Below are 24605 nucleotides of genomic sequence, written 5' to 3'. Positions count from 1 at the left end.
TTGGATAAGTTGGAGATTGGAGATCAAATGCATTTTGTTTATGTAATATACAGTATAAAAATGTTTAATACTATGAGCTACAAAACCTGCTACTATTAAATATTGTAATGTGTACTAGTTGTACTGTATTTGTATTTACTAATACATAGCCAACTAGTAAACCAGCGGTAATAATAATTTAATTTCTCTTGTAAGCCAGAGCTACTTTTCATTGGGAGGATCATAAATCATTTTCACCAAGGTCGCTTCTTATCTTATGTAAACAGTGAAAAGGGTGAAAGCAAACCGAGTTTCAGGCCTAAACTTGGGTTTGGTTTAGATGAGATGTTTTCTTCATGATTCCAAACAAATGAGTAAAATGTTAACATCTGTTAAAGTTAACGTTTACATGCTTGTGCGAAACCTCCCTGCCTAGTTCACCCACAAAGGCGTACGCTATGCAAGTCATCACCAGCCATATGCCTTACGTGTGAACATAACCTTTGTTAGCCTTTTTAATCAAGAACCAAACTCTGAACTAAGACTAACTATCTTCTTGTAGAATTGATTCTTGTATTCTATTGATTGTGTGCAGTCAGTGAACATACAGTATATCCATGCACTTTCACAATACAGTACTATTGGTTTAGTGTGGTGTATGACACCTTTGTGTAGGCAACGCTTCTGTTCACGATTATAATTGTGGAATTTCAATTATAGATGGTGTCAGATTTTCTTTATGTTTTCTATTATATTGAATTGTAAAAGCAAGTTTACAGTACCCTGGTCTGTATATACATTGGAAATTGTAAAAGCATAGAGATATTATCTCTATGGTAAAAGACGGTGAATTAACAGTAATATTAGTAACAGATATTTGAATGTGCAATATGTCAAAGTGTAGTCAGTCTGTAGTAAAAAAAAATAATTAAAATAAAACACAAACAAATATGTCCCACACCTTTATTCGATTTTATTTCTAATCTTCTCAGCCTGTGACATGGTTACAAAATCAGCAAGGCCTAAAATTGTATGTGATGTACACTTCATTGGTGTTACTAAATTTAAATGTGTGTGATAATGGAGTATCACCGTGGGCTCTATTATTAATAAAAAAAATCTACTCTAGGAAGTCTCCTAAATAAACTTCATCCTACTATCATCACCTGTTTATCATAGTATGCTATTTTATGTTTATCGGCACATGTCATACAGTACAAATTATAACACTTTGTACTTCAACTAAAAATGACAATAAATTTTTTTTTTCAGTTTTGTTGAAGATTATGAATTTTAAGTATGGTAATAATATGGCTACATAATTTTCTGTGCTACAAAATGTGCTATCAGCTACCATTAAAATTAATATTAATAAATATACACTTTAACTGCAAACTTTGTTTTGTTGGTAGTCATTGAATGCCTTCTGCCACTCAGGTAGATCATTATTCTTCCAGTTGTAATAATCATCTCTCCAGGATTTCTCTTGTTCAGGCAGATCAGCTGAAAAAACAGATGTAAATGAGTTACATTTGAGTACAATTGTGTGATATCAAAGGTTCAACTTATGACTCACAAGACTTCCATGAATATTCACTTTTACTAGAATCCCCTGCTATACAGTATTCTTCGTTGCAGGATGAAGTTTTTTTATAATGTACTGTAACCTTTTATACACAGTAAATCTTTCCTATAAAGCACACAAACAAACTACCTGCAGGTTGTGATCTAATTACTTGTTGTGCAATCTAGTATAACAATTAACTAATTCATAACTGAAGGTAAACAACTCTACAGTACCTGAATATTGTTCAAGTTTTGGTTCATATGAATTCCAGAAGGCACACTTGTCAGCACGATAAGCTCGATCAGAATATGACATTGTGTTGATATCTAGATATTGCAGTTCTGGAATGGTGTACTTTGGCCAGTTGACGAGGTCGTTGTCAAATGATGGATCTGATGTCACACTTCCTCTGGAGTTTGGATCACTGAAAGTTTAAAAACATTTATGTCTGTCTGTCATGAAATAACTCTTTAATCTGATACTAAAAACGTGGTTATTTTATCACACCAACATAATAATAATTCACATGGTAGTGTAATAAAAACAAAACTAATGTTGGTCTTACCCAGTTTTTGCAAAGTTTGTCCAGTACCTCATAAATTCAATTGACACATCACGGTCAGCATCATTGGGTTGCTCAACTTGGTACATAGAAGCATTAGCAAGAAATGGCAATCCAAAAACAAGTTGAAGTTCTTCTGCATGACTAGCTCCGAGCCATTCAAATTGAAATCCAAATGGATAAGAGAGAGAGGAGAATACAGAAACTGCCGGAATATGTGTCATAAGATAAACATAGACATTGTTTCCTGCTGTAGAATGTGCTCGCTGGACTGCATCACTTGGACACAAGAATTGTGAATCTGTACCAACTTGAACAGTGGAATAGAAGTAATCTGCATCTGGGTTATCTGCTAAAGACCAATCAGTGTATTCAAAATAAATAGAATCTGCAATTAGTGGATTTGTAGCTCTTGGCACTACTGTTTGTATAAGTTGAAGAAATCCTTCTTGTTGAACTTCTGGAGGAAATGGAGAAAAGTAAGCAGGATCTAATATAAATAAGTAGGTTCCTTCATCCTCATTTGTCCCAACAATGATATTTGCATTTCTTTTAAACTCTCCATTTGTTATCAACACCTCTGGACGGTCTTCCAGAAATAATCCATCTATCACTGGTATTGGGATGATAGTCATCTTTTAAAAATAAAAATATCAGAAATGTAATTAGTACTAGAGTATACAGTAATAATTGACAGACTATAGTACACTGTTTATATTGTTTGCATTGTTTAATGCTTCTACATAAGGCCTTTGACGTCATGCTCAGATCATAATAACATTACTCACATGATGAATGAATGAATCTTTTCCTTAAAGATATAGAGTAGATCATAGATAGATTGAACCAGGATGTACTGTATGATGTATTAGTTTTACAATACTTTTGTAGACACTGACAGTAAATGTTAGTTATGGAACAGTTATTTACCCTCCTGTTATTGGCGAATTTATTTTGCTGTTGGTTGGGTTTGGAAATAAAATAAAATAAAAATAAAAAATACTAATCTTACCCCGACAGAAGCGTTAGCTATTGCACCAGCATCAATGCCCTTCAGACAGCTTACAAATACCTTGCTCTCAGTATATTCACAGCCAACTTTCTTTCCAATGTCAATTGTCACTTCTGCTGCCACTTCTCTCTCTATGTTAGCCCAAGGACTCAAGGTTGTTCCACTCTGTGATATTTCAATAAAAAGTATAAATCATCCAAATCTGGAAACACTGGAATAACTTGAAATGTGTGTGACTTTCAATATTTGGTTTAGATAAAGTGTCAACCAACTCGACCTAATTTCAAAGTTTGTTTGGTTGCATCAAATTCATAGTAATGATTTTACTGATGTATAAATGACATAAATATAAAAATATTTATTACTTGTAAAATAACTTGACTGAAATATGTCCAACTTCCCTTTGAAAGTAGATGATAGTCAACACTAGCAGAACCTGCACTTTCACCAAATAGTGTTACACGTGATGGATCTCCTCCAAATGCTGACAATTATAAAATGTATTTAGAATTTATTTAAAGTATATTATTATTTCTCCATGCTTTCATGCCGATCAAAAAGACAATTTACTCAACTGTATCACATTTGTACTATATCAAAGTCTGTCTTTCATTTTTTCTACAGAGGGTGAATAATATTTACCTCCAATATGCGAGTTCACCCATTTTAATGCTTCTTGTTGATCAAATAATCCCATGTTGCCTGGATAGTCCTCATCATCTGAAAAGTAAAGTATATTGATTTCATCACACTATTTACTTTAGTATAAATTCCAATGTGTTAATGTCAGCAATGTGTCCAATTAAATGTTTTTATAAACACTATAAAAATAGTATACAATACCAGTTGTAAGAAAGCCAAAAAAGTTCAATCTGTAGTTAATAGTCACGACAATGACATCACCAGTGGCAGCTAACGGCAATCCAGAGTAATTGTCTGTAGAGGCAGAGCCAGTTGTAAATCCACCTCCATGGATGAATACCATTACTGCAGCATTCTCAGGCTGAAAGTAAGATTTGTTTAAGCTATAAAAAAGTTTCTTAAAGCAGGTGACACTGATTAATGAAAATTGAGCTGCATATGGCTCCAACAGATTTTTGGTTTGTGTGTTTATACAGGTGATCTGTGTGTAGTATAACAATTGATGAGAATAGCAATTCAATATTCAACCTCTGCCCATAAATTGTTTAAAGTATATTGTCATTCTTACCTTTGTTTGAGGTGAAAAGATGTTCAAATACAAACAGTCATCTTTGCCTTCAGTTACATATGGAGAAGGAGACTGCAGACACCCAGAACCATATTCTGTTGCATCCAATGTTCCATCCCAAGGTTCTTTGGGTCGTGGCTTCTCAAACCGATACTCACCAACTGGTGGTTCAGCGAATGGAATACCTTTGTATACATCAATATTCTTATCAACTTTTAAGTACGAATCTTCTTTAAAATTGATTGTCTCACCAGCAATAACCCCTAAAGTTGTTGATACTTGTGGAGATTGTGAGTAAACTACAACAGTTAAAGAAAAAAAGAGCAGCAACTTGACAATTATGGACTCCATATTTCTACACTGTTCACTTTTCTGCTGATAACTGTCCACGGTGTCGAGTGCACCTCCTTATACTTTATATAATTGTGCCTTGTCATTCGCTATGTGTACTTAAGTTCTAAACCAAACAATCTCATTGTTGTTATATAAATAATGGTTCAGAGATTTCTCAAAAACTTTTATGGTTTGCAGGTAATATAATATTCTCAAACCGGAATGGTATGTCATCGATCTGACTTGGATATTAATCATGGACCTATGCACTATTAGTCCCATTCTTTAATCTTTCTTTCCTGCAGGCAAGACCTTTTTTGTTGAATTGTTAAAGATAGTGTTTGATATATATTCAACTTTCTGTACTGTACAAAAGTTGGTTGCATCGCACACCATGGATTTTTATAAAATATGTCACTGCCACAGGACAATACAGGGGACTGTGAAAAGTTGAGTTACTTTTATTTCAGGCGAGACATTTTATTGTTGACTTGTTAAAAATAATGTTTGATATATATTCAAATTTCTGTACTTCACTGCACAAAAGGTGGTTGCATCTCGCACCCTGGATTTTTATTAATAAAGGTGGTGAGTTAAAAATAAACTTCAAACATGCTAAGGGCAATTGATTATGTACAGTCAGTGAACATGTCCTTTTCACAAATAGTGTGTTATGCCACCTTTGTGTAGACAAAAGCCTCTGTTCACAATCAGTGGAACCTAGATTATCAATTATAAATGGTGTTTGATTCCCTTTATTTTTTATAAGTTTATACTGTAGTTACATAATTATTTGAAATTTAAAGGTCTCCCATTCCATTGGTAAAATTGACATGTGTAGCACAAACAATTATGGTTTCGAACTTCATAAATTCCATGCAATATTACAATTTACATAGAAAAATAAGCTCTAGAAAAGTTAGGTAAAATCTCGAAAAGTAAGATTATACCATTCTCACTGAAGGGGTTCATGTCATCTTTTGATACACATAAAAACTGAATTTCAGTCTTTTTTGCATATGAAATTGTTTACTCATGTAGTTGATATATATTATACTTAGTATTGTATATTTTTTTCATTTTTTTTTTTTTTTTTTTTGTGCAATTATGTGTGTACATAATATATTATATTGTATATCTATTATTTTACTAATAATTGTCAATCTTCAATAAGAATTTCTGTTGTTATTTTATGATGGTGATGGACAAATAAAGCATTTCAGTATTCAGTATTCATGTTGTAATTTAGTATAGAGAAGCTTTTAAAAAAAATGATTTAAATGTAAAAGTTTGTAAGTCATTATGGCTTTAATAAATAAATAAAAATTACACAAGAGAAAAGGAATATGTTTAACAGTACATACTTTATAAACTAAGCCTCAATTTGATTTTCTAGAGATATTACTGAAGTTCACAGGTTTTCGAAAGCAGGATAAGTATCAGCTAGTGAAAATAAAATAATAAAATAAAATGTCCCTTTACATACATTTTTTTTTCAATTTAATAATATACTCAACCTGGTTACATGCATTCTACAAAATATGGTACAGTATATTAAAAGTAACTGTACTTCCTTGCTGTCACAGAATAATCTTATTTTAATTAATTTTACATTTATCTAATTAATTTGATAAACATTAATCTTGTGTTAATTATTTTTAAAAAGCAAATAAGCTTGCATTGTTACTGTATCCTTTATTTTGATGAACAAATAAGTGTTTAAATTAATTTTAAAAGAATAGGAAGTTGGTGAATTTGGGGAAAAAAAATGGAAATTTTTCCAAAGAGAGGATGGAACTAATTTTTTTTAAAGAAAATAAGGTTTCACTTTGCAGTGTACTGTATATCCTTTATTTTGATGAACAAAAAGTGTTTAAATTAATTTTAAAAGAATAGAAATTTGGTGAATTTGTGAAGAAAAAGTCGAAATTTTTCCAAATAGATGATGGGACAAAAGTTTAAAAGAATGTCCACCATAAGTACAGAAACATAGGATGATTGTTCACACAAAAGAAGGTGATGAGATGGATTAAGTTGAGAAACTTTTAAGTTAAAAGTTGCACAGAATATAGTAAAGCTTTAAATCGTGTTGCCCTTTACACTCTACCTCTTTTACCTTTTGTGGGTATACACTGTAAAATAATGTACAATATTACTCCCTATCCTACAAGACTAGCTATCAGCTACCATTAACATTAATATTGCAATTTTAATTTCTTTTTTTATTTGCAATCTTTGTTTTGTTGGTAATCATCAAACGCCTTCTGCCATTCAGGTAGATCGTTATTCTTCCAGTTGTAATAATCATCTCTCCAGGATTTCTCTTGTTCCGGCAGATCAGCTGAGAAAAATTAAAAATAAAGTTGTAATGATTATCTACAGGAGGTACACTTAACTCTCTTCCTTTTTTGTGCCAACTCTCAATTTTATAAGGAGGTAAACTGCTGACTGTACGCTACCTGAATATTGTTCAAGTTTTGGTTGATATGAATTCCAGAAGGCACACTTGTCAGCACGATAAGCTCTATCAGAATGTGACATTATGTTGATATCTAGATATTGCAGTTCTGGAATGGTGTACTTTGGCCAGTAGACGAGGTCTTTGTCAAATGATGGATATGATGTCTCACTTCCTCTGGTGTTTGGATCACTAGAGGTTTAAACACAAAAAAAAACATGTATTTTCTTAAGCATCAATACCACCAGTTGAAACTGAAATTAAAATGCCTAAAGGCCATCTTTATCCCATCAACATAATATACTTCAATATAATAGCCTACTTTATGTTTGGAGAATTAACAAAAAATAAAATTTGTCTTACCCAGTTTTTGCAAAGTTTGTCCAATATCTCATGAATTCAACTGACACATTGCGGTCAGCATCACTTGGTTGTTCAACCCTGTAAACTGAGGCATTGGCAACAAATGGCAATCCAAACACAAATTGAATTTCTTCGGTATGACTAGCTCCGAGCCATTCAAATTGAAACCCATATGGATAAGAGAGTGAGGAGAATTGTGAAACTGTTGGAACATGTGTCATTAGATAAACATAGACATTGTTTCCTGCTGTAGTATGTGCTCGCTCGACTGCATCACTTGGACACAAGAATTGTGAATCTGTACCAACTTGAACACCAGAATCAAAGTAATCTGCATCTGGATTATCTGCTGAAGACCAATCAGTGTATTCAAAATAAATAGAATCTGCAATTAGTGGATTAGTAGCTTTTGGCACTATTGTTTGTATAAGTTGAAGAAATCCGGATTTTGAAATTTTTGGAGTATATGGAGAAAAATAAGCAGGATCTAATAAAAATAGGTAGGTTCCTTCATCCTCATTGGTCCCAACGATGATAGTTGCATTTCGTTTAAACTCTCCATTTGTTATCAACGCCTCTGGACTGTCTTCCAGAAATAGTCCATCAACAACTGGTATTGGCACAACAGTCATCTTTTAAAAGAAAACATTTTTAATGAACTAGTATAAAATAGTTTGATATTGCTAAATCATAAAGAATAAATAGAAAGAAACAGGATATACAGTATGATGAATTAAGTTATTAATCTCTTACCCCGACAGAAGCATTAAGTATTGCTCCAGCATCAATGCCCTTCATACAGCTTACAAACGCCTTGCTCTCAGTATATTCACAGCCAACTTTCTTTCCAATGTCAATTGTCACTTCTGCTGCCCCTTCTCTCTCTACATTAGCCCAAGGACTCTGGGATGTCCCACTCTGTAATATTATAATGTTAAATAAAGTATAATAATGGTAATTATAAATCTCTAAACACCTGACTTATTTAACAACAAACTATGAATGTTCAGGATTTTGGTTAGGAGAGATGGTTTCCAAATTTCTGGTTCTGGAAATTTGAATGTATAACTATTTACTGATTGGTACAGTACATAATAAAATGAAGATAAAAATATTTATTACCTCTAAAATAGCTTGACTAAAATATGTCCAACTTCCCTTTGAAAGCAAATGATAGTCTACACTAGCGGATCCTGCACTGTCACCAAATATGGTAACACGAGATGGATCACCTCCAAATGCTGACAATTAAAATATATATGTTTTTATTTAAAATATGTTTTTCAGATTTAGATTACACTATTTTATGTTATAATTAATTTTTCTGTCTGTAGTACAGGTAATATTAACATGCTTTAAAATCTTGATGAAAATAGATAACATTGTCCAGCCTGGATGCCAATTTACTGTATCAATGGTCATTAGTACAAGATACTGCAATATATATCACAATATCTTTATTGTTTTCTATGAACATCATAGGGTGAATAATATATAATACCTCCAATATGTGAGTTCACCCATTTTAAAGCTTCTTGTTGATCAAATAGTCCCATGTTGCCTGGATAGTACTCATCATCTGAAAAGTTATAAACACATTTTTACCTTTGTCTGTAGATTTACACATATCAAATTTATTTACCTCCGCCAAGGAGGTATATGTAATCGATCGCGTGTGTTTGTTTGTCTGTCTGTCTGTCTGTCTGTCTGTCTGTCTGTCTGTCTGTCTGTTTGTTAGCAGAATTACTCAAAAAGTAATTACAAGATCTTTACCAAAATGAATATACAGATAGCTAGCGAGCAGTCTTAAAGTAACAAGTAAACTGAAATTGCATTTTCTCAAGAACTACTTGTCCAAAAAACTTCATTTTGTACAAAATGCAAGAGTTATAATTGCTGATTTGTAATTTTAAAACATAATTTGATTTAATGTGCACCTTTTTTGATGCGAGTAGTTTAAAAAACCTAATTCTTTTCAAATTTACTCATTTGATTTTCGCGTTATTGTTCTATTGTTAGTCAACTGAAGCTATTGTTAATTGAAAGGCTGGTTACATAACCATTACACTAAACGCGCATACACATGCTTGTAGTGAAATTAGGCTAAATCACAAACAGCACACACAAATTACAAATGACACACACAAATATATATATATATATATTTTTTTTTTTTTTTTCCCTGAGAAATCTTATGTATGAGAATTTTACAGTAGGCGGAGGAATGCATTCTCGGGGTGGCTTTTTAGTTGAAGCTTTAATTTAATATTTTTATGCTTCATAGTGAAGTGAGTGTATTGTACCTTTAACTTACTAAATGTGTATGGCAAAAATACATATAAAATAATATATAATACCAGTTGTAAGAAAGCCAAAAAAGTTCAATCTGTAGTTGATAGTCACGACAATGACATCACCAGTGGCAGCTAACGGCATTCCAGAATAATAGTCTGTAGAAGCAGTGCCAATGGTAAATCCACCATCATGGATAAAGACCATAACTGCAGCATTCTCAGGCTGAAATAAAAATGTTTTTATTATAAAGTTTCTTTGGGATGGTGCCATTGAAAATTTTTCTTAAATAGACAGATTTATGGTTGGTCCAATGAGCACACTAGTGCAATACTTAACTAAACAATTAGAATAGAAGCCTAAATGGTTATTATTTTTCAAATTTATTATTATATAAAAGTTCTATTGCAGTTGATATTGCAACTGTTCCATCTTGGTTTTGGACATGCTACAATGATTTTCATAAATTGTTAAGTCATTCTTACCTTTGTTTGGGGTGAAAAGATATTCAAGTATAAACAGTCATCTTTGCCTTCAGTTACATATGGAGAAGGAGACTGCAGACACGATGCACCATATTTTGTTGCATCCAATGTTCCATCCCAAGGTTCTTTGGGTTGTGGCTTCTCAAACCGATACTCACCAACTGGTGGTTCAGCGAATGGAATACCTTTGTATATATCAATATTCTTATCGACTTTTAAGTATGAATCTTCTTTAAAGTTGATTGTCTCACCAGTAATAACCCCTAAAGTTGTTGATACTTGTGGAGATTGTGAGAAAACTACAACAGTTATAGAAGATATAAGCATCGACTTGATAATTATGGACTCCATATTTTGCTTCTACACTGTTCAGTGTTCTGCTGATAACTGATCATAGTTAGTTCACACCCTTACCTTTTTCATTGTGCTATGACTTATCTGTAATTAATTCCTAAGCCATCTCATTGTTAAATAACAAGGTTCAGAGCTTTTTCACATACTTTATCGTAAGAGGATTTACTAAAGGTTAGGTAAAAATAAAGGTCAGTTGCTTTGTAGTTTTATCCACAAAATAGTGTGTTATGCAACCTTTGTTTTGACAAAAGCTGTTTATAATTACCAATGTGTGACATCCCAATCCAAGTCAAAAGCATCTTATTATTTTCTTTTATAAGATGATTCAAAGTTACAGTTATACAGATTTTAAATTTAAAGGTCTGTAATTGGAAAAAATGGTTGTTAAAATTAAGAAGGTATTGTGTAGAGTATTTGATTGTAAACTCATACTTGTGTACTATGTAACAATTCTTATTAATATTAGTAAAATACTGTATTGTAAACTTATACTCCTGTACAATATTACTATTAAATTTACTTATTAAAGAAAACTAAATTTTCTTTGTTTACACCAGCAATGTAATACAAGTGTTGTCGGCTAAAATCTTAATCTTTTAGAAACTTTTTGCAAAATTTTTAAAAGACTTTTAACACTTGACAGGTTTTTCCACAGGCTCAATGAAGGCATTACCTGCAGAGACTGTTCGATTGATTACCAGTTCACAGGTTATTACATCTGTCTTTAGCATTGTTAAAGAGCTGGTTGAAAACTCATTAGATGCAAATGCAACAAGTATTGAAGTTAAACTTGTAAGTTTTAATTGTTTCAATTATACTAGAAGAAGAAACAAACATTTTATCATACATAAGCTATGAGCTTCAACGTAAGCCTTTTGTAGACTTCTTTTCCAAGAGAAATTAATGAAGAGATTCATTTCAAAATGAGTTTTTTAAAGCCTAACTGACCCTGAAGAACCTAGAAAGGTACAGACAGACAGCCAGATTTAAATACTAAACCATATACCAGTAATGTTTTATCTGCTCGACCCTGTCACAGGTCACTGACCAAACACCACAATTCCATTATACAGCCTGGAAAGGTTGTGAAAAAGTAAGAAAAGTCCAGTCGAATAGATTTATCCATCTAAACTTAATACTACCTGGATGAATGACTGAATATCCATATCCTAATATCTGAAATGAATTTTTTTTTCTTTCCAATTCTTTTAATATATAAAATTAAATCTATAAGAATTCTATCTTATATTTATGTAGGAAAACTATGGATTTGACCGCATTGAGATTCGTGATGATGGAGATGGAATCCCATTGGATAATGTTCCATACATGGCGCAGCAACACTTCACTTCCAAGATTTCCCAATTGGACGACCTCCATCATCTGCTGACCTACGGATTTCGAGGTGAAGCATTGGCATCACTATGTGCAGTTGCATCAGTTACCATAGCAACTAAAACTGACGAGGATCCAATAAGTATGGTTTATACATTAGACCAACAAGGAAAAGTGACAGCTTCAAAACCTTGTCACTTAGGCAAAGGTAATGACATTATTGGTACAATGTGGGTTTTTTTTTAATGTTGTCACCATATTTCGTCATTTTGCCAGCCTAACTAAGTCAAAGATGATTTTTATATTCAATGTATAAATCTGAACCTTTTTTTTGTAGGCACCACAGTGACGGCAATAAACCTCTTTAAGAACACTCCAGTTCGAAAGCAGTTTTTCAGTAATGCAAAACGAAGAAAAGATGAGCTACGCAAAGTTGAGGATCTTATTATGCAGTTTGCTACCATTAAGCCACAAACTCGTTTCATGCTGCGCAATGATAAAACAATTGTGTTACAAAAAAACAAATTGGCCAATCATAAAGCAGCGTTGGCAAGTGTTTGGGGAAGAAATGTTATCGGTGCAATGCAGGAATTGTCATTTGATGTTGAGAATGCCATGGTAAAGATCAATTCATATGAAGTGGTGAAAAGTTTGTATAATTTTGAAGCCCTACAGTATATTCCCTTTTAAAAAAGCACTTCCAATCAAACAATTATTGTAGTAAAGCTCTGTCTACACTATCAAACTACTAACTAAGTGTTCCCATGTCATAGCACTACCATATTTGTGCATATCACTACCATATTTGGGCACATCACACTTTTTTGTCAAACAAGTTTGATAGTGTAGACATTAGCTTAAGTGGTGAAAATCAATATTGTGCCAACATACATAATTTAAAATGGTGTTTTTCTTAGGTGGATTGTTTCCTTCCTAAACCAGATGCTGATGTACAATTGATCAGCCGATGCAGTAATGATCGTTGCTGGGTGTTTGTCAATGGTCGCCCTGTATCGTACAGAGAGATTGAAAAGGTTGATTTTCCTATATAAATGCTTGTACTTTGTAGAATCAATTGAAAGTAGAGAATATTTTTATAAATGTTATGTATGTCAATGCTTACTGTGCTTATTTTTGATATTATAAAATGTTTGTACTGTAACTTTTTACCAAGCACTAAATGACTAACATTTTTCAACTTGTTTAGTTGATCAAGCACTGTATAAGCAACAGCCACCCAACACAAATGAGTGGTCGTTATCCATTTGCATTTGTCAGCATCAGTCTTCCACCTGATTCTATTGATGTCAATTTGGAACCAAACAAGACAAAAGTCCTCTTACAGGAGAAGGTAAATACTTCTGACCACTAACAAAAATAAAACCTATGACCTATGACCAATATGTAAATTGAAAACTCAAAGTGTAAATCTTACTGTAAGATAAATAACTGTAAAAAATAAATTTATTTATGTTATTCTTTTTTCTTCACTTCAGGAAAGTATATTAGAAGCAATGGAATGTAAATTAAAGGAAGTTTATCAACCTATTTCTAAAGAAGATCAAGAGAACTTAAGTAATGAAAGTGATAGAATTGTAGTAGAGAGTGACAGTAATTGTACAGTGTTAGAGCAGACATCCTCACACACCAACCTTCCTTCAGTGCCAAATATTTCAATATACCCAGATAGTAAGGTGTTGAGCAATAGTAGAAAGACATCACAGGGATTACAAAGAGAGGTCCAATCCAACGGCAGTGTAGTGTTAGAATGTAGTGAAGTGGTATTACAAAGTGAACGGTTTCCACAAACCGCACTTTCTTCATTAGATTGCTCAGTAATACCAGAGGAATCTACAGATCAGTCTTTTCTTCACAAAATTGATAATAAATATAACAATAGACTACAGAATTTAAAAAAAACTTGTGACGAAATACAAGAGACACTTTGCACAAATGTTGAAACATCTGACAATAGTGGCCAAAACTCTGTAGATAATTTAGTAAGAACTTCAGACATTATAAAAACAAATTGTACATCAGAAACAGTAACTAGCATAGAAGGGGATTCTGACAACAACACCACTGCTGATGTGCTGCCACTAGAAGACGAATCAGATCTTAGTGAAAATGCAGACTTTATTTTTTCTAGTGAATTATCTGATTCAGCTTTGATGGATTATCTTGAAACAAAACATGAGGCCAGCCTCAATGAGTCAACAATTGATGGTTTGCTTGAGTCTGTAAATAAGATTGCTCAAACGGAATGGAGTAAAGGAAAAGGGTTGGTTGATGATGTAGGAAGACCTGTTGAGCCCGGGAAGATTCTTGTGCCTACAAAACAAGATAATGCAGAAGTAGAAAGTAATTTGCTGATACCTTGCCGTGAGAAGAAGCCAAAACAAGTGGAGAGGATGGGTGAGGCCACATTTTATAACATGGTTGGAAAGACACCAATCAAACGACCACAAACAGCTTACATATTCTTTTGCAAGGAAGTGCGCCCCCAAGGTAACTTTTTTTTTCTAATTTCTTTCTGGCTTGATTTAAATGCAATATATTGAGTGATCCTAGAGATATTTTTTAATGTGTATTCTAGTTATTAAAGACAATTCAACAGCAGACTTTCAAACAATTTCTAAACTCACTGGAGAGAGATGGAGAGCATTAACTGAAGATGAGAAGTGTAAATATGAAGATTTAATGAAACAGGATGTCTTAAGGTGAGTATTGTGTGAGATAATGCACCTGGTATCAATTATGGGTATGTGAAGGATCAACAAAATAATATATTTGATAAAGTCTATACTTTCACCTGCTGATGTTGGAATACAGTATAACTCCTCCTTAAAAACACCAATGTTAAGAGAACAATTTTCTATGAAATGAATGAGGGCAGCCAACCCCTTGACGGTATTCCCTAGAGTTCTACTGTATTAGCCTTAAACATAATTGATTTCAGGTACAAGGAGCAAGTGCAGGAAGCAAAAAAGAATGGCACTATGAAGGAACCAGTGCGTAAAAAGAAGTGCATTAAACAGGTATATATTTCTTTTTCAAATCGTAAGTAAGCTAAGACCTGTTGAGGCATGTTAAGCATGGTTGGTCAGCTGCATATTTGTAAAATTACTTTCACCATTTTTAGCCTCCACAGCAGATGTTGGTAGATAAACTATTTTCCTCACCTAAAAGACCAACATCAACTTCACCAGTAGTTAAAAGAGTAGATGTGAATTTTTCTTGTGCAGGACTTAAAGAAGATCAACAGCACAGGAATTGGTAAGGATGGAGATTAAGTACATACAGTAGTTATTAACATTCAAATATACTTACGTTTCGGATACCGGTTGATTTATTTCTTTTATCAAGCAATCTCATTAAGAATAACTTATTTTGGTCAGAATTAACACTGAATATTTGCAACTTTTGAGATTGATGCTTACAAAACCAACAAACCAAAAACACTGTTCCAGCCTTAGCAGAAAGAAATTACATACACTATTGTGATATAGCCTTGCAAAGCTCCAAAGTTAGTCTGGAAGTGAGAATCTTCACCACAATAAAAAAAAAAGAGGTTACTCCAAAATTGATATTGAAGTAGGTATCTTTATCAACTACTACATTTGTTTTTAAACAGGGATCCACTTGAAAGGCTCCATTTGATTGGTCAATTGCCAAATGGTTTCTGGATTTGCAAGGAGGCTAACCAAATACAACTCCTGAACCATTTCAGAGTAGAAGAGACATTGCTGTATCATCGTCTGCTTTCTGAACATAGACTACAAATCCAACAGCTGCAACCACCAATTACATTATCATCAAGGTATAAATAATACCACTAAACTTCAACTTAAGAACAAGAATTTCAGAAAATAGATATAATCAGGGGGGGGGGGGGGCTCCTGGATTTTGAAATAGCGGTTTAAAAAAGAGGTTAAAAAGACCATGTCTGTTAAATTTTAAAGCCACACAAATCTGTGCATGATAATAATTGTTTATATTTTTATAATTTGTAGTATGATAGGAGGGCATGTAAATTGGCAGACGCTACTGATGCTGAAGAGTTCCACATCAGCTGTAGATGGCTCACGTACATTTGTTGATGAAAGGCTAGTAGCAAATGGCTTTGTAATTAAACAGACTGAAGGTATTAAAAACAATTACTGCAAATTTGGGGTTGGGCTAATACCGCTGGTTGGTTATCAAAATGTATTGAGCACAAAGGTCTTTTTCTTTAGATTCCGAGGAAGGTAACGTCCGATTACAAGTCACTGGCATGGCAACCAATATTCCATGTTATAGTTTGGCTGACCTTGCGGAACTGCTTGATATGATAGGCTCGTCAACTAATGGTATTAGTCTCAAAGAATCCAGACCTGTCAAACTAGTCCACTATTTGCAGGTATTTTTTTTTCTATGAAAATATGTCCTAGCTAGTTTAATAAACACACTAAAGGTTAGCAAAAACATTACCTCAAATGTCAATCTTTTACAGTTTCTGTATGTCATCATACCTATCCATTATAGTAGTTTATTGAATTTAAATTTCTTTAATAGGCAGAAGCTGTACGATTGGCTCGAAATCGCCCTCATCGATCAACGCATGATAACATAGTGGATATGATTGAGAAAAGGAGTGTGGCATTGCCTCCTAATGTAAAGAGTTGTATACATAACAAGCCCTTCCTTAAAACACTGCACACCACACATGTACAGTAGCATTTCTATAGACAGCCTGTGTTTTGCCAAATAGATTATTTATATTTTCACAATTTGTTAACAATATAAATCTAAGAAAGTAAGTATAATATAGTGGAGATGTGCTTTGTTTGTAGAACATAATTGAAACAATCGGTTGATGAGTCTTTTATCTTATTTTATTCTAATACCATATCGTTGGTAATCTTGTTGTACTACACATTTCATTTGATCTATTTGGTACAATTGTAAACTATAGCTGGTTTCTCTTAATTTACAAACATTTAATTTATCAAGTATTCTTTAATTTGATATTCTTAATTGTGCTAATCATATAAGTTTGCTTGTGTCTTATAAGCATCACATTTAAATTGTTTTCATCCAGCAGCCAATGCAGTAAGTATCATTTGTATTTCAAGAGTATAGTGTGTTACCATAAACAGTCGGTCATTAAACTGTATGGACACCTAAGTGCAGACTTTGTTTTGTTGGTAGTCATTGAATGCTCTCTGCCACTCGGGTAGGTCATTATTCTTCCAACTATAGTAGTCATTTCTCCAAGATCTCTCTTCTTCTGGAAGATCATCTAAAAATAGATACAAATATAATGTTGACATTATAAAAGGCATTCAGTTTCAATTTACAATCAATTCAGAAGCTGCTGGACCAGTTAACAGTAAAACCAGTTAATAGTTAATACAGTTACCTGTACCAGAAATACACAAATTACTTGGACCAGGATGAAATCCAACTGGATCACTTAAAAAAGCATTGAACCAGTTTTAAACTATTTTTTTTTTTTTTTTTTAACTGGGCCCAACTGAAATTTTCACTTAAAGAAACATACCAGTATACTGTACAAGTTTTGGTTCATATGAACTCCAGAAGGCACACTTGTCAGCACGATAAGCTCGATCAGAGAATGACATCTTGTTGATATCTAGATATTCCAGTCCTGGAATGGTGTACTTTGGCCAGTTGACGAGGTCTTTGTCAAATGATGGATCTGATGTTTCACTTCCTCTGGAGTTTGGATCGCTGGTTATTTAAAACAAAGAATTTAAAACAATACAATCTTTCAAAATAATTATTGAATGCCACTCACTAATCAAATGTACATTATAATTGAAATATTCTTTCATGCTAAAATCCTATTTGAAATAACTTAAAATGGTCTTACCCAGTTTTTGCAAAATTTGTCCAATATCTCATAAATTCAACTGATACATTGCGATCAACATCACTTGGTTGTTCAGAGCGGTACATAGAAGAATTAGCCAAAAATGGCAATCCAAACACAAACTGAAGTTCTTCGGCATGACCAGCTCCGATCCAGTCAAACCCAACACCCATTCCGGGCAAATAAGGGCCGAATACGGAAACTTCCGGAACATGTGTCATAAGATAAACGTACACCTTGTTCCCTGCTGTAGAATGTGTACGTTGTACTACATCACTTGGACATAAGAAATGGAAGTCTGTGCCCAGTTCAACAGCGGAATCAAAGTAATCTGCATCTGGGTTGTCTGCTAAGGACCAATCAGTGTATTCAAAGTAAGTGGCGTCTGTAATTAATGGATTCATCGCAGCCTCTTCCGTTGTAGCTTTGATAAATTGAAGAAACTCAGATTTTGAAACTTCTGGTTGGTCTTGAGTGAAGTAAACTGGAACGTATAAAAAGAAAAGTGTTCCTTCATCTTCATTGGTTCCCACAATGATTGTTGCATTTCTTTTGATTTCTCCATTTTGAATCAGTACTTTTGGACTATTTTCAATAAACACTCCATCCACAACTGGTGCTGGTAAGGTCGTCATCTTTTTAAAAGAAATAAACTGACGAATTATACCAGTTTCTCTACTACTGTAGACTCATTTATAACATTTACATTATTTTACAACAACAGATAGCTTTATTGACCAAGCAAAATTTATATTGAGGCTTGTAGAATCATGGTACCGTACATGCAATCTACATCTAAAGCTCTGTCTACACTATCAAACTAGTTTTTTTTTTGTCACATAACGTTTGTCCTAGTCAATCAATGAGTTATTAAAGAAATAAACCAGAATATTCATACCTAATTTCATCAAAAATCTTACCCCTACTGAAGCATTTGCTATTTTCCATGGGTCTATGCCTTTCATACAGCTTACAAACGCCTTGCTCTCAGTATATTCACAGCCAACTTTCTTTCCAATGTTTATTGCTTGTTCTTTAGCATCTTCTTTTTCTGTGTAAGCCCAACTACTTAGCGTAGCTCCACTCTGTAATACAATATTTATAATTCACTTTTATACGGAATCAAAGAATATATATCATATATCACAAGAATGAGTATTCCGCAATTTTTGCATGAGAAATTTGTAACAGAGAGCTCCAGAGAGTGATGCCCGCCCTCATAAGGGCGGATGTATACATACTAAATAAGACTTGATTTAATAGATATTATACATGTCACATTAAATAGAATTATGATAATATATTTTGCAATTGTAAACTATTTTATAATACATATTTATTAACAAACTAGTTTGCACTTCACTTTTACAGACAATTATTTACTAACATGCTAAATTAGTTCACAAAAAAAGGCCTAACACAGCAACACCAAAAATCAACGAATCGTTACTCAACACGGCCTATTCTTTACCATTGCCGCGTACTACTCTACGCCCGGTAAATTAAGTATTGTTTTTATGATATAAATTAGTATAAAATACATGTTATTAATAGGATAAAATGTTAAATTTCATTAACATTTATTTGTTTTACCAGAAACAAGTTAAATATAGGAATATTATTAAACTATCCTTCGTGAAAACGCGTAAACACCAACACGCCCGGTCACGCTATCGTAGCGCCCGGTTGATAAAGCGAACTGTTTATACGGCAGTTTTTACTAAATAAATTGCCTAAAACGAACAATTAAATATCCAAACAGCATTTAACATGATGTTGGCATGTAGTTGATAACATTTTTTACCATGAAAATACTACCGGTGGTCCAGCCTTTGATTAGTGAAACCGTCACAAAAAGTTGTATACATCCCAGATACATCCTCACTTATGGCGGCGCCCTACCACATGGACAATATTACTGTTACAGGGAAAATCGCGGATTACTCATTCTTGTGATATATATTCTTTGACGGAATATAAAGTTGTAGTAGGCTGTGCAGCAGCTGCCGGGAAGGAATCATGCTGCGCATGCTGCACGGTTTGTGATGGATGGATGTTGTTTTCCATTGGTCAAGTTTTTTTGCGCGCGCCGTCTTTTTGAAAATACGAATACGCATGCGCGGTTACATGTTACAATATGGTTACCTTTCCAGACTGGTTAGTTTACGCCATGCATTAATGAATATTCATTAATCTATGCACCAACTATGCAGGTCATAATACGAAGGTTTCTGATCATTGATTGGTTGAGATGAAGAAAGTTAATAACACGTAATTTTCAGAACATAATGCATCCCGCATGCAATCCATGCATAACCTAATTAGGCTACATTACAATAAACGTTTTTCTTTATTTCCGATTATGTTTATTTAGAGATTCGTTATAGCCTCATTAGTTTGTCGTGATCACTTTTCAGCTTGTGGTCAATGTTTTTTTCTTTATTAAAAAAAGCAACAAATATTTTAAAATGTAGGCCTACCTCTAAAATGGCTTGACTGAAATATGTCCAACTTCCCTTTGAAAGTAGATGGTAATCTACACTGGCGGATCCTGCACTTTCACCAAATATGGTAACACGCGACGGATCCCCTCCAAATGCTGTCAAACAAATGTTTAGATCGTTACAATGTTATAGGCCTATTTCATATGTAGCGTCATTTAGGCCCAATCGTCTTTTTTTAAAGTGTTTCTGGTTAAATTGCGTCCAATAAAATATTTCTACCAGTAATATTTGGTATTGTCTACGTAATATGAAGACAATAAAATATTTACCTCCGATATGCGCGTTAACCCATTTTAATGCTTCCTGTTGATCGAATAGTCCCATGTTACCTGGGTAGTCAGCATCACCTATTAAAAAAGGCATTTTTAATTAACTTAAAATGTAATCCTATTTTTTTAAAGTACATAATTTACAAAAGGCAAATAATTAGACCAATGCCAAAAAGAATAACTGCTCACATTTTACGGTTAAAAAATGATGCAGGTTAAACGAGTAGGCATGGTAGTATTTCACATTGGGTGGGGCGTAACTATATAATTGAAAATATAATAATTAAAGATGTATTGTTCCTTGAAACACAAAAAGATGAAGGTCAAAATATTCTAAATTTAAATTAGCCATATCAAAGTAATATTAAAGTTATTCACTTTAAGTCAAAAATTCGAGCCAAAAGCAACAAGTTTACGTAATTAACAGGTAAATTAGTTTGATTACTTTTCGTCTGGAAAATCGTCGCGAACGAAAGTAAACAAAGATTTCAAACCACGAGTACGCATTATGCATATGCTAATTAGGATTGTTTACAACTCATCACGGTTGAGAAGGTATTTTCACACAGATCGTGAGGAAGTTTTATGATTATGCATACAGAGTAGCCAAACAAGCGCGTTTCATTATGGGATATGTTTTGATCGAAAACTTTGACTGGAAGTCAAAGTTATTTTTTTAACAAAAAAACGTCTGTATTTCAGTTAAATGATTTTTTTTTTCGACAAATTTTTGGTGATAGTTAATAACTATTATGATACTTCAAAATGACCCACCTTTTTTCGAAATCTGTTATTTTTTATTTTTTTGGAATTAGTCAAAGGGACAATACATCTTTAATAATAATAATATGTAATGTGGAGTGTATTAAGAACAATCAGTCAAATAAGGTGCGTGTAAATGTTACATTCAATCTTACTCGTGACCCACATATGAAAAGTTTGTTTTGTCGATTGAATGCGGTGATATGTTTATTTCACACGAAATTACTAGGAATTCATGGCTTGAAAATTTACCTGTCGTAAGAAAACCGTACAAGTTCAGTCTGTAGTTGATAGTCACAACGATGACGCCACCAGTGGCTGCTAACGGCACTCCAGAATAATCTTCAGTAGAGGCAGTACCAGTTGTAAATCCACCTCCGTGGATGAAGACCATTACTGCAGCATTCTGAGGCTGATATTAAAAATGAATACTTTTTTAGAAATATAAAGCAAACAAAAACAATACACGTCATATTATACATAGAAAATAGATTAGGCATGTCTTAATAATAAGATAAAAATGGATTCTTTTAGGTTGAAACTTAGAACCAACATTATAGGCCTAATCTCTATTGTTTTGTTCCAATATACATGAGACAATTCTTTTTCAATTGGTGCCAACAGCAGGAGATGTACTAGTGGATAGACGCTTTAGTTACATAAGCGTATTTGGTTTTGACGCATTAGGCCTATACATTACATAGGCCTACATCGTCTTTTACTATTATCATACAAACTAATTGCATAGGGCCTACCTTTGTTTGAGGTGAAAATATGTTCAAGTACAAACAGTCATCTTTTCCTACAGTTACATACGGAGAAGGAGACTGCAGACACCAAGGAGCATACTCTGTTGCATCCAATGTTCCATTCCAAGGTTCTTTGGGTCGTGGCTTCTCAAACCGATACTCACCAACTGGTGGTTCAGCAAATGGAATACCTTTGTATACATCAATATTCTTATCAACTTTTAAGTACGAATCTTCTTTAAATTTGATCGTTTCACCAGCAACATCGCCTAAAGTTGTTGATACTTGCGGCGGATTTTGTGAGAAAACTACAACAATTAAGCAGGAAAATAGCAGCGATCTAATAATCAACTCCATCCTTTTTATCATTGAGTGTTATTATATGTGAGAGTTAATAAATGATCTGTAATGGCTTGGTGTAAATATTTCAAAGATAATAATTAATATTCGGGCCGATTACTGACCTTTGCTCACTGGACTCTCCGCCTTGTATTAACTATTACTGTATGTTCTGTTTTGTCATTTACTTCTGTGTACTTACGGCGTTAAACCAATAACAACCGTCACGTCATTGTCACAAGTTGTATGTACAGTGTCTATTTTGTCCACTCCCTTGGTCCAGTGATATCATTATTATATAATACAACTACATTGACCGGTTTGTCAGATTCTGTTTGATCTAGAAAGATAATTCTTAGTATGTTTGTACGGGTTTGAATCGTAATACGGATAGGCCTAAAGCAAATATTACTCATAAATTTCCGGAGTTTCCAAACATAGATATATGTTATTTCTTATCAATTTACATTTTACCCAATCCCAGATTCATTACGTAAATGTTAGAATTAAGTGGATTTTGTGTGTAAGTGTATATAGGCATATGTTTTCTTTTTTATATACACTCCTATCTCTACCCATAGGGACCAAATCAATTGTTCTAATTTTCTCCCTAAGGAGAGAATTGTTTCTCCCTAAGGAGCGACTTCTTTTGTTCCTGAACCTAACCTTTTGTCTATGCTTCCCCCTAAGTCACAGATAGGCTAGTTAAACGTATATACAGTATTGTATGATTTAATATCGTACATTGATAATTGAGAGAAGATGAAAAATAAGTATAAACTATTTTGTAGTTACAGTTCATTCTGATCCATTGCTGTGGTTACTTTCTGTCTAATGACTACACCTCTGTCTAAACTATCAAACTTTGTGACAAAAAAATGTGCCCATATATGGACATGATGACGTCATATTACTACCATATTTGGGCTTCTTTAAAACTTATTGTTTCACAGAGCAATATCGCTTAAAATTGTTGATTTTAATTGTTTTTTAATTGAGAAAACTGCAAGAATTTATCAGAATATTCAACTCCATATTTTGTTTTATCAATTGTGAATTTAAGAGTTTACTAATTAATCTGTAGCCTAATTGCTACTTTAAATACCTTTCGCACTAGACTCTGTCTTGCACTTTATGTGCCGCCTTGTCAATCATTTCTGTGTAGTCCTACTTACGGTGTTAAACCAACAACCACGTCATTATCACAATCGCATTATAATGGTAATGAAAGAATTTCTTCACTGCCATGGTTCAGTATTATTATCATCTAAGAACTATTTTGAACGGTCACTCATATTCTGTACATATTTGTTTAGGTGGCGTTCACACACGACGTGTTTGAATCGTTTACTTATTTATAAAGATATAATATTAAATATATCAGGTGAAACGTTTGTCTACACTATCAAACTAGTTTGACAAAAAAGGTGTGATGTGCCCAAATAGGGTAGTGATATGACATCATCATGTCCATATATGGGCACATCACATTTTTTGTCACATAAAGTTTGATAGTGTAGACAGAGCTTTAAGGTAAGAACAAAGCCTGCAAAATGTAAGCCTAGGTGAACAAATTCGTGCAGATATTATTGTTCATCAGTTTGTATTTTATTTACCCAACTGATCCATTTTGGGTGAAATGTCAGATTTGTAAAACCAAGGCAAAAATTGTCTTGGTAAAACTACCGATATTTAAATCTCATCTCCCACTACTACACCTGCATAAGCCCATTTGCATACCAACACACGGCATACCAAACCGTGTCGTACAACGATGAGATATAAACTCTCTTCTAAACACGTAACAAAGAGAATTACTAATTTACGTAGTATTATAAGAAATTATTAAATAAAGGGTCTTTCACACTAGTTCCGGCACGGCAAATCAAATCGACTGTTTCGTATTCGTGCAGCTACTCGTATATCGATTGGCGCATAGCCGCGTGGAGCACCATGAAAAGAAAAATTTACGTTATATTCGGAACAGATGTGAAAGCTTGTGTTGTTGTACAAAGAAATATTTTCTTTTTCTTTTAATGAATTTAAGTTTAATTTCACCAAACCATAAAACTTCAAAAAGAAGCCCAGTGAGTTTGAGACGTTTGACAGTATGCTATAAACATTTTCAGTGTATGTAAATATTTCAATGTATGTGTA

The 24605-nt window shown here is 33.4% G+C and overlaps 3 protein-coding genes across 5 annotated transcripts in view; 1 reads left to right on the top strand and 2 right to left on the bottom strand.

Moving 5' to 3' along the window:
* The window catches only part of LOC144839930 (PMS1 protein homolog 1-like), a 33323-nt gene extending 16568 nt beyond the window's left edge, over positions 1 to 16755 (top strand). The window contains exons 2-14 of one of the 2 annotated variants that reach the window (XM_078695513.1): positions 11259 to 11407; positions 11873 to 12158; positions 12288 to 12568; positions 12868 to 12984; positions 13158 to 13301; positions 13447 to 14458; positions 14547 to 14670; positions 14910 to 14988; positions 15093 to 15226; positions 15585 to 15770; positions 15964 to 16094; positions 16186 to 16349; positions 16505 to 16755. In XM_078695513.1, the coding sequence (XP_078551639.1) occupies positions 11276 to 11407; positions 11873 to 12158; positions 12288 to 12568; positions 12868 to 12984; positions 13158 to 13301; positions 13447 to 14458; positions 14547 to 14670; positions 14910 to 14988; positions 15093 to 15226; positions 15585 to 15770; positions 15964 to 16094; positions 16186 to 16349; positions 16505 to 16666 (2952 nt within the window). In that variant the 5' untranslated portion in view covers positions 11259 to 11275 and the 3' untranslated portion in view covers positions 16667 to 16755. The remainder of the gene's footprint in view (positions 1 to 11258; positions 11408 to 11872; positions 12159 to 12287; positions 12569 to 12867; positions 12985 to 13157; positions 13302 to 13446; positions 14459 to 14546; positions 14671 to 14909; positions 14989 to 15092; positions 15227 to 15584; positions 15771 to 15963; positions 16095 to 16185; positions 16350 to 16504) is intronic. The other variant, XM_078695514.1, reaches the window with a different exon arrangement.
* On the bottom strand, positions 940 to 4800 carry LOC144839942 (cholinesterase-like). Of its 2 annotated transcripts, none has more exons than XM_078695530.1 (8): positions 4331 to 4800; positions 3964 to 4123; positions 3763 to 3840; positions 3486 to 3604; positions 3121 to 3285; positions 2112 to 2743; positions 1780 to 1970; positions 940 to 1482 (listed from the first exon to the last, which is right to left on the bottom strand). In XM_078695530.1, the coding sequence occupies exons 1-8, from the start codon at positions 4679 to 4681 to the stop codon at positions 1364 to 1366; spliced, it is 1815 nt and encodes a 604-aa protein (XP_078551656.1). In that variant the 5' UTR covers positions 4682 to 4800; the 3' UTR covers positions 940 to 1363. The 2 variants fall into 2 exon arrangements, with proteins under 2 accessions (XP_078551656.1, XP_078551657.1); XM_078695531.1 differs by having other exon boundaries at positions 3964 to 4129; positions 4409 to 4800.
* A 29-nt stretch (positions 16756 to 16784) lies between the features above and the next one.
* LOC144840920 (acetylcholinesterase-like) lies at positions 16785 to 22466 on the bottom strand. Its single transcript, XM_078697009.1, has 8 exons — positions 22116 to 22466; positions 21613 to 21772; positions 20599 to 20676; positions 20306 to 20424; positions 18746 to 18910; positions 17826 to 18460; positions 17493 to 17683; positions 16785 to 17231 (listed from the first exon to the last, which is right to left on the bottom strand). The coding sequence occupies exons 1-8, from the start codon at positions 22464 to 22466 to the stop codon at positions 17113 to 17115; spliced, it is 1818 nt and encodes a 605-aa protein (XP_078553135.1). The 3' UTR covers positions 16785 to 17112.
* Positions 22467 to 24605: the final 2139 nt, after the last annotated feature.

The sequence above is a fragment of the Antedon bifida genome, chromosome 4 (assembly GCF_963402885.1).
Source record: "Antedon bifida chromosome 4, ecAntBifi1.1, whole genome shotgun sequence".
Lineage (NCBI taxonomy): Eukaryota > Metazoa > Echinodermata > Crinoidea > Comatulida > Antedonidae > Antedon > Antedon bifida.
The sequence above is the reverse complement of the archived record's forward strand: the minus strand, read 5'-3'. Positions and strand labels throughout refer to the sequence as shown.

What these genes read in the sequence shown, in the direction of transcription:
- LOC144840920 (XM_078697009.1), bottom strand. Translation starts at nt 22,466, where the DNA reads ATGGAGTTGATTATTAGATCGCTGCTATTTTCCTGCTTAATTGTTGTA. An exon ending in GTACGGTTTTCTTACGACAG is followed by an intron (nt 20,677 to 21,612) that starts GTAAATTTTCAA and finishes CTTTTTTAATAG; the next exon opens with GTGATGCTGACTACCCAGGT. An exon ending in AAAACTTGTACAGTATACTG is followed by an intron (nt 17,232 to 17,492) that starts GTATGTTTCTTT and finishes ATCTATTTTTAG; the next exon opens with ATGATCTTCCAGAAGAAGAG.
- LOC144839942 (XM_078695530.1), bottom strand. Translation starts at nt 4,681, where the DNA reads ATGGAGTCCATAATTGTCAAGTTGCTGCTCTTTTTTTCTTTAACTGTT. An exon ending in TCTTTTCACCTCAAACAAAG is followed by an intron (nt 4,124 to 4,330) that starts GTAAGAATGACA and finishes TCTTACTTTCAG; the next exon opens with CCTGAGAATGCTGCAGTAAT. An exon ending in TTTTGGCTTTCTTACAACTG is followed by an intron (nt 3,841 to 3,963) that starts GTATTGTATACT and finishes TTTACTTTTCAG; the next exon opens with ATGATGAGGACTATCCAGGC.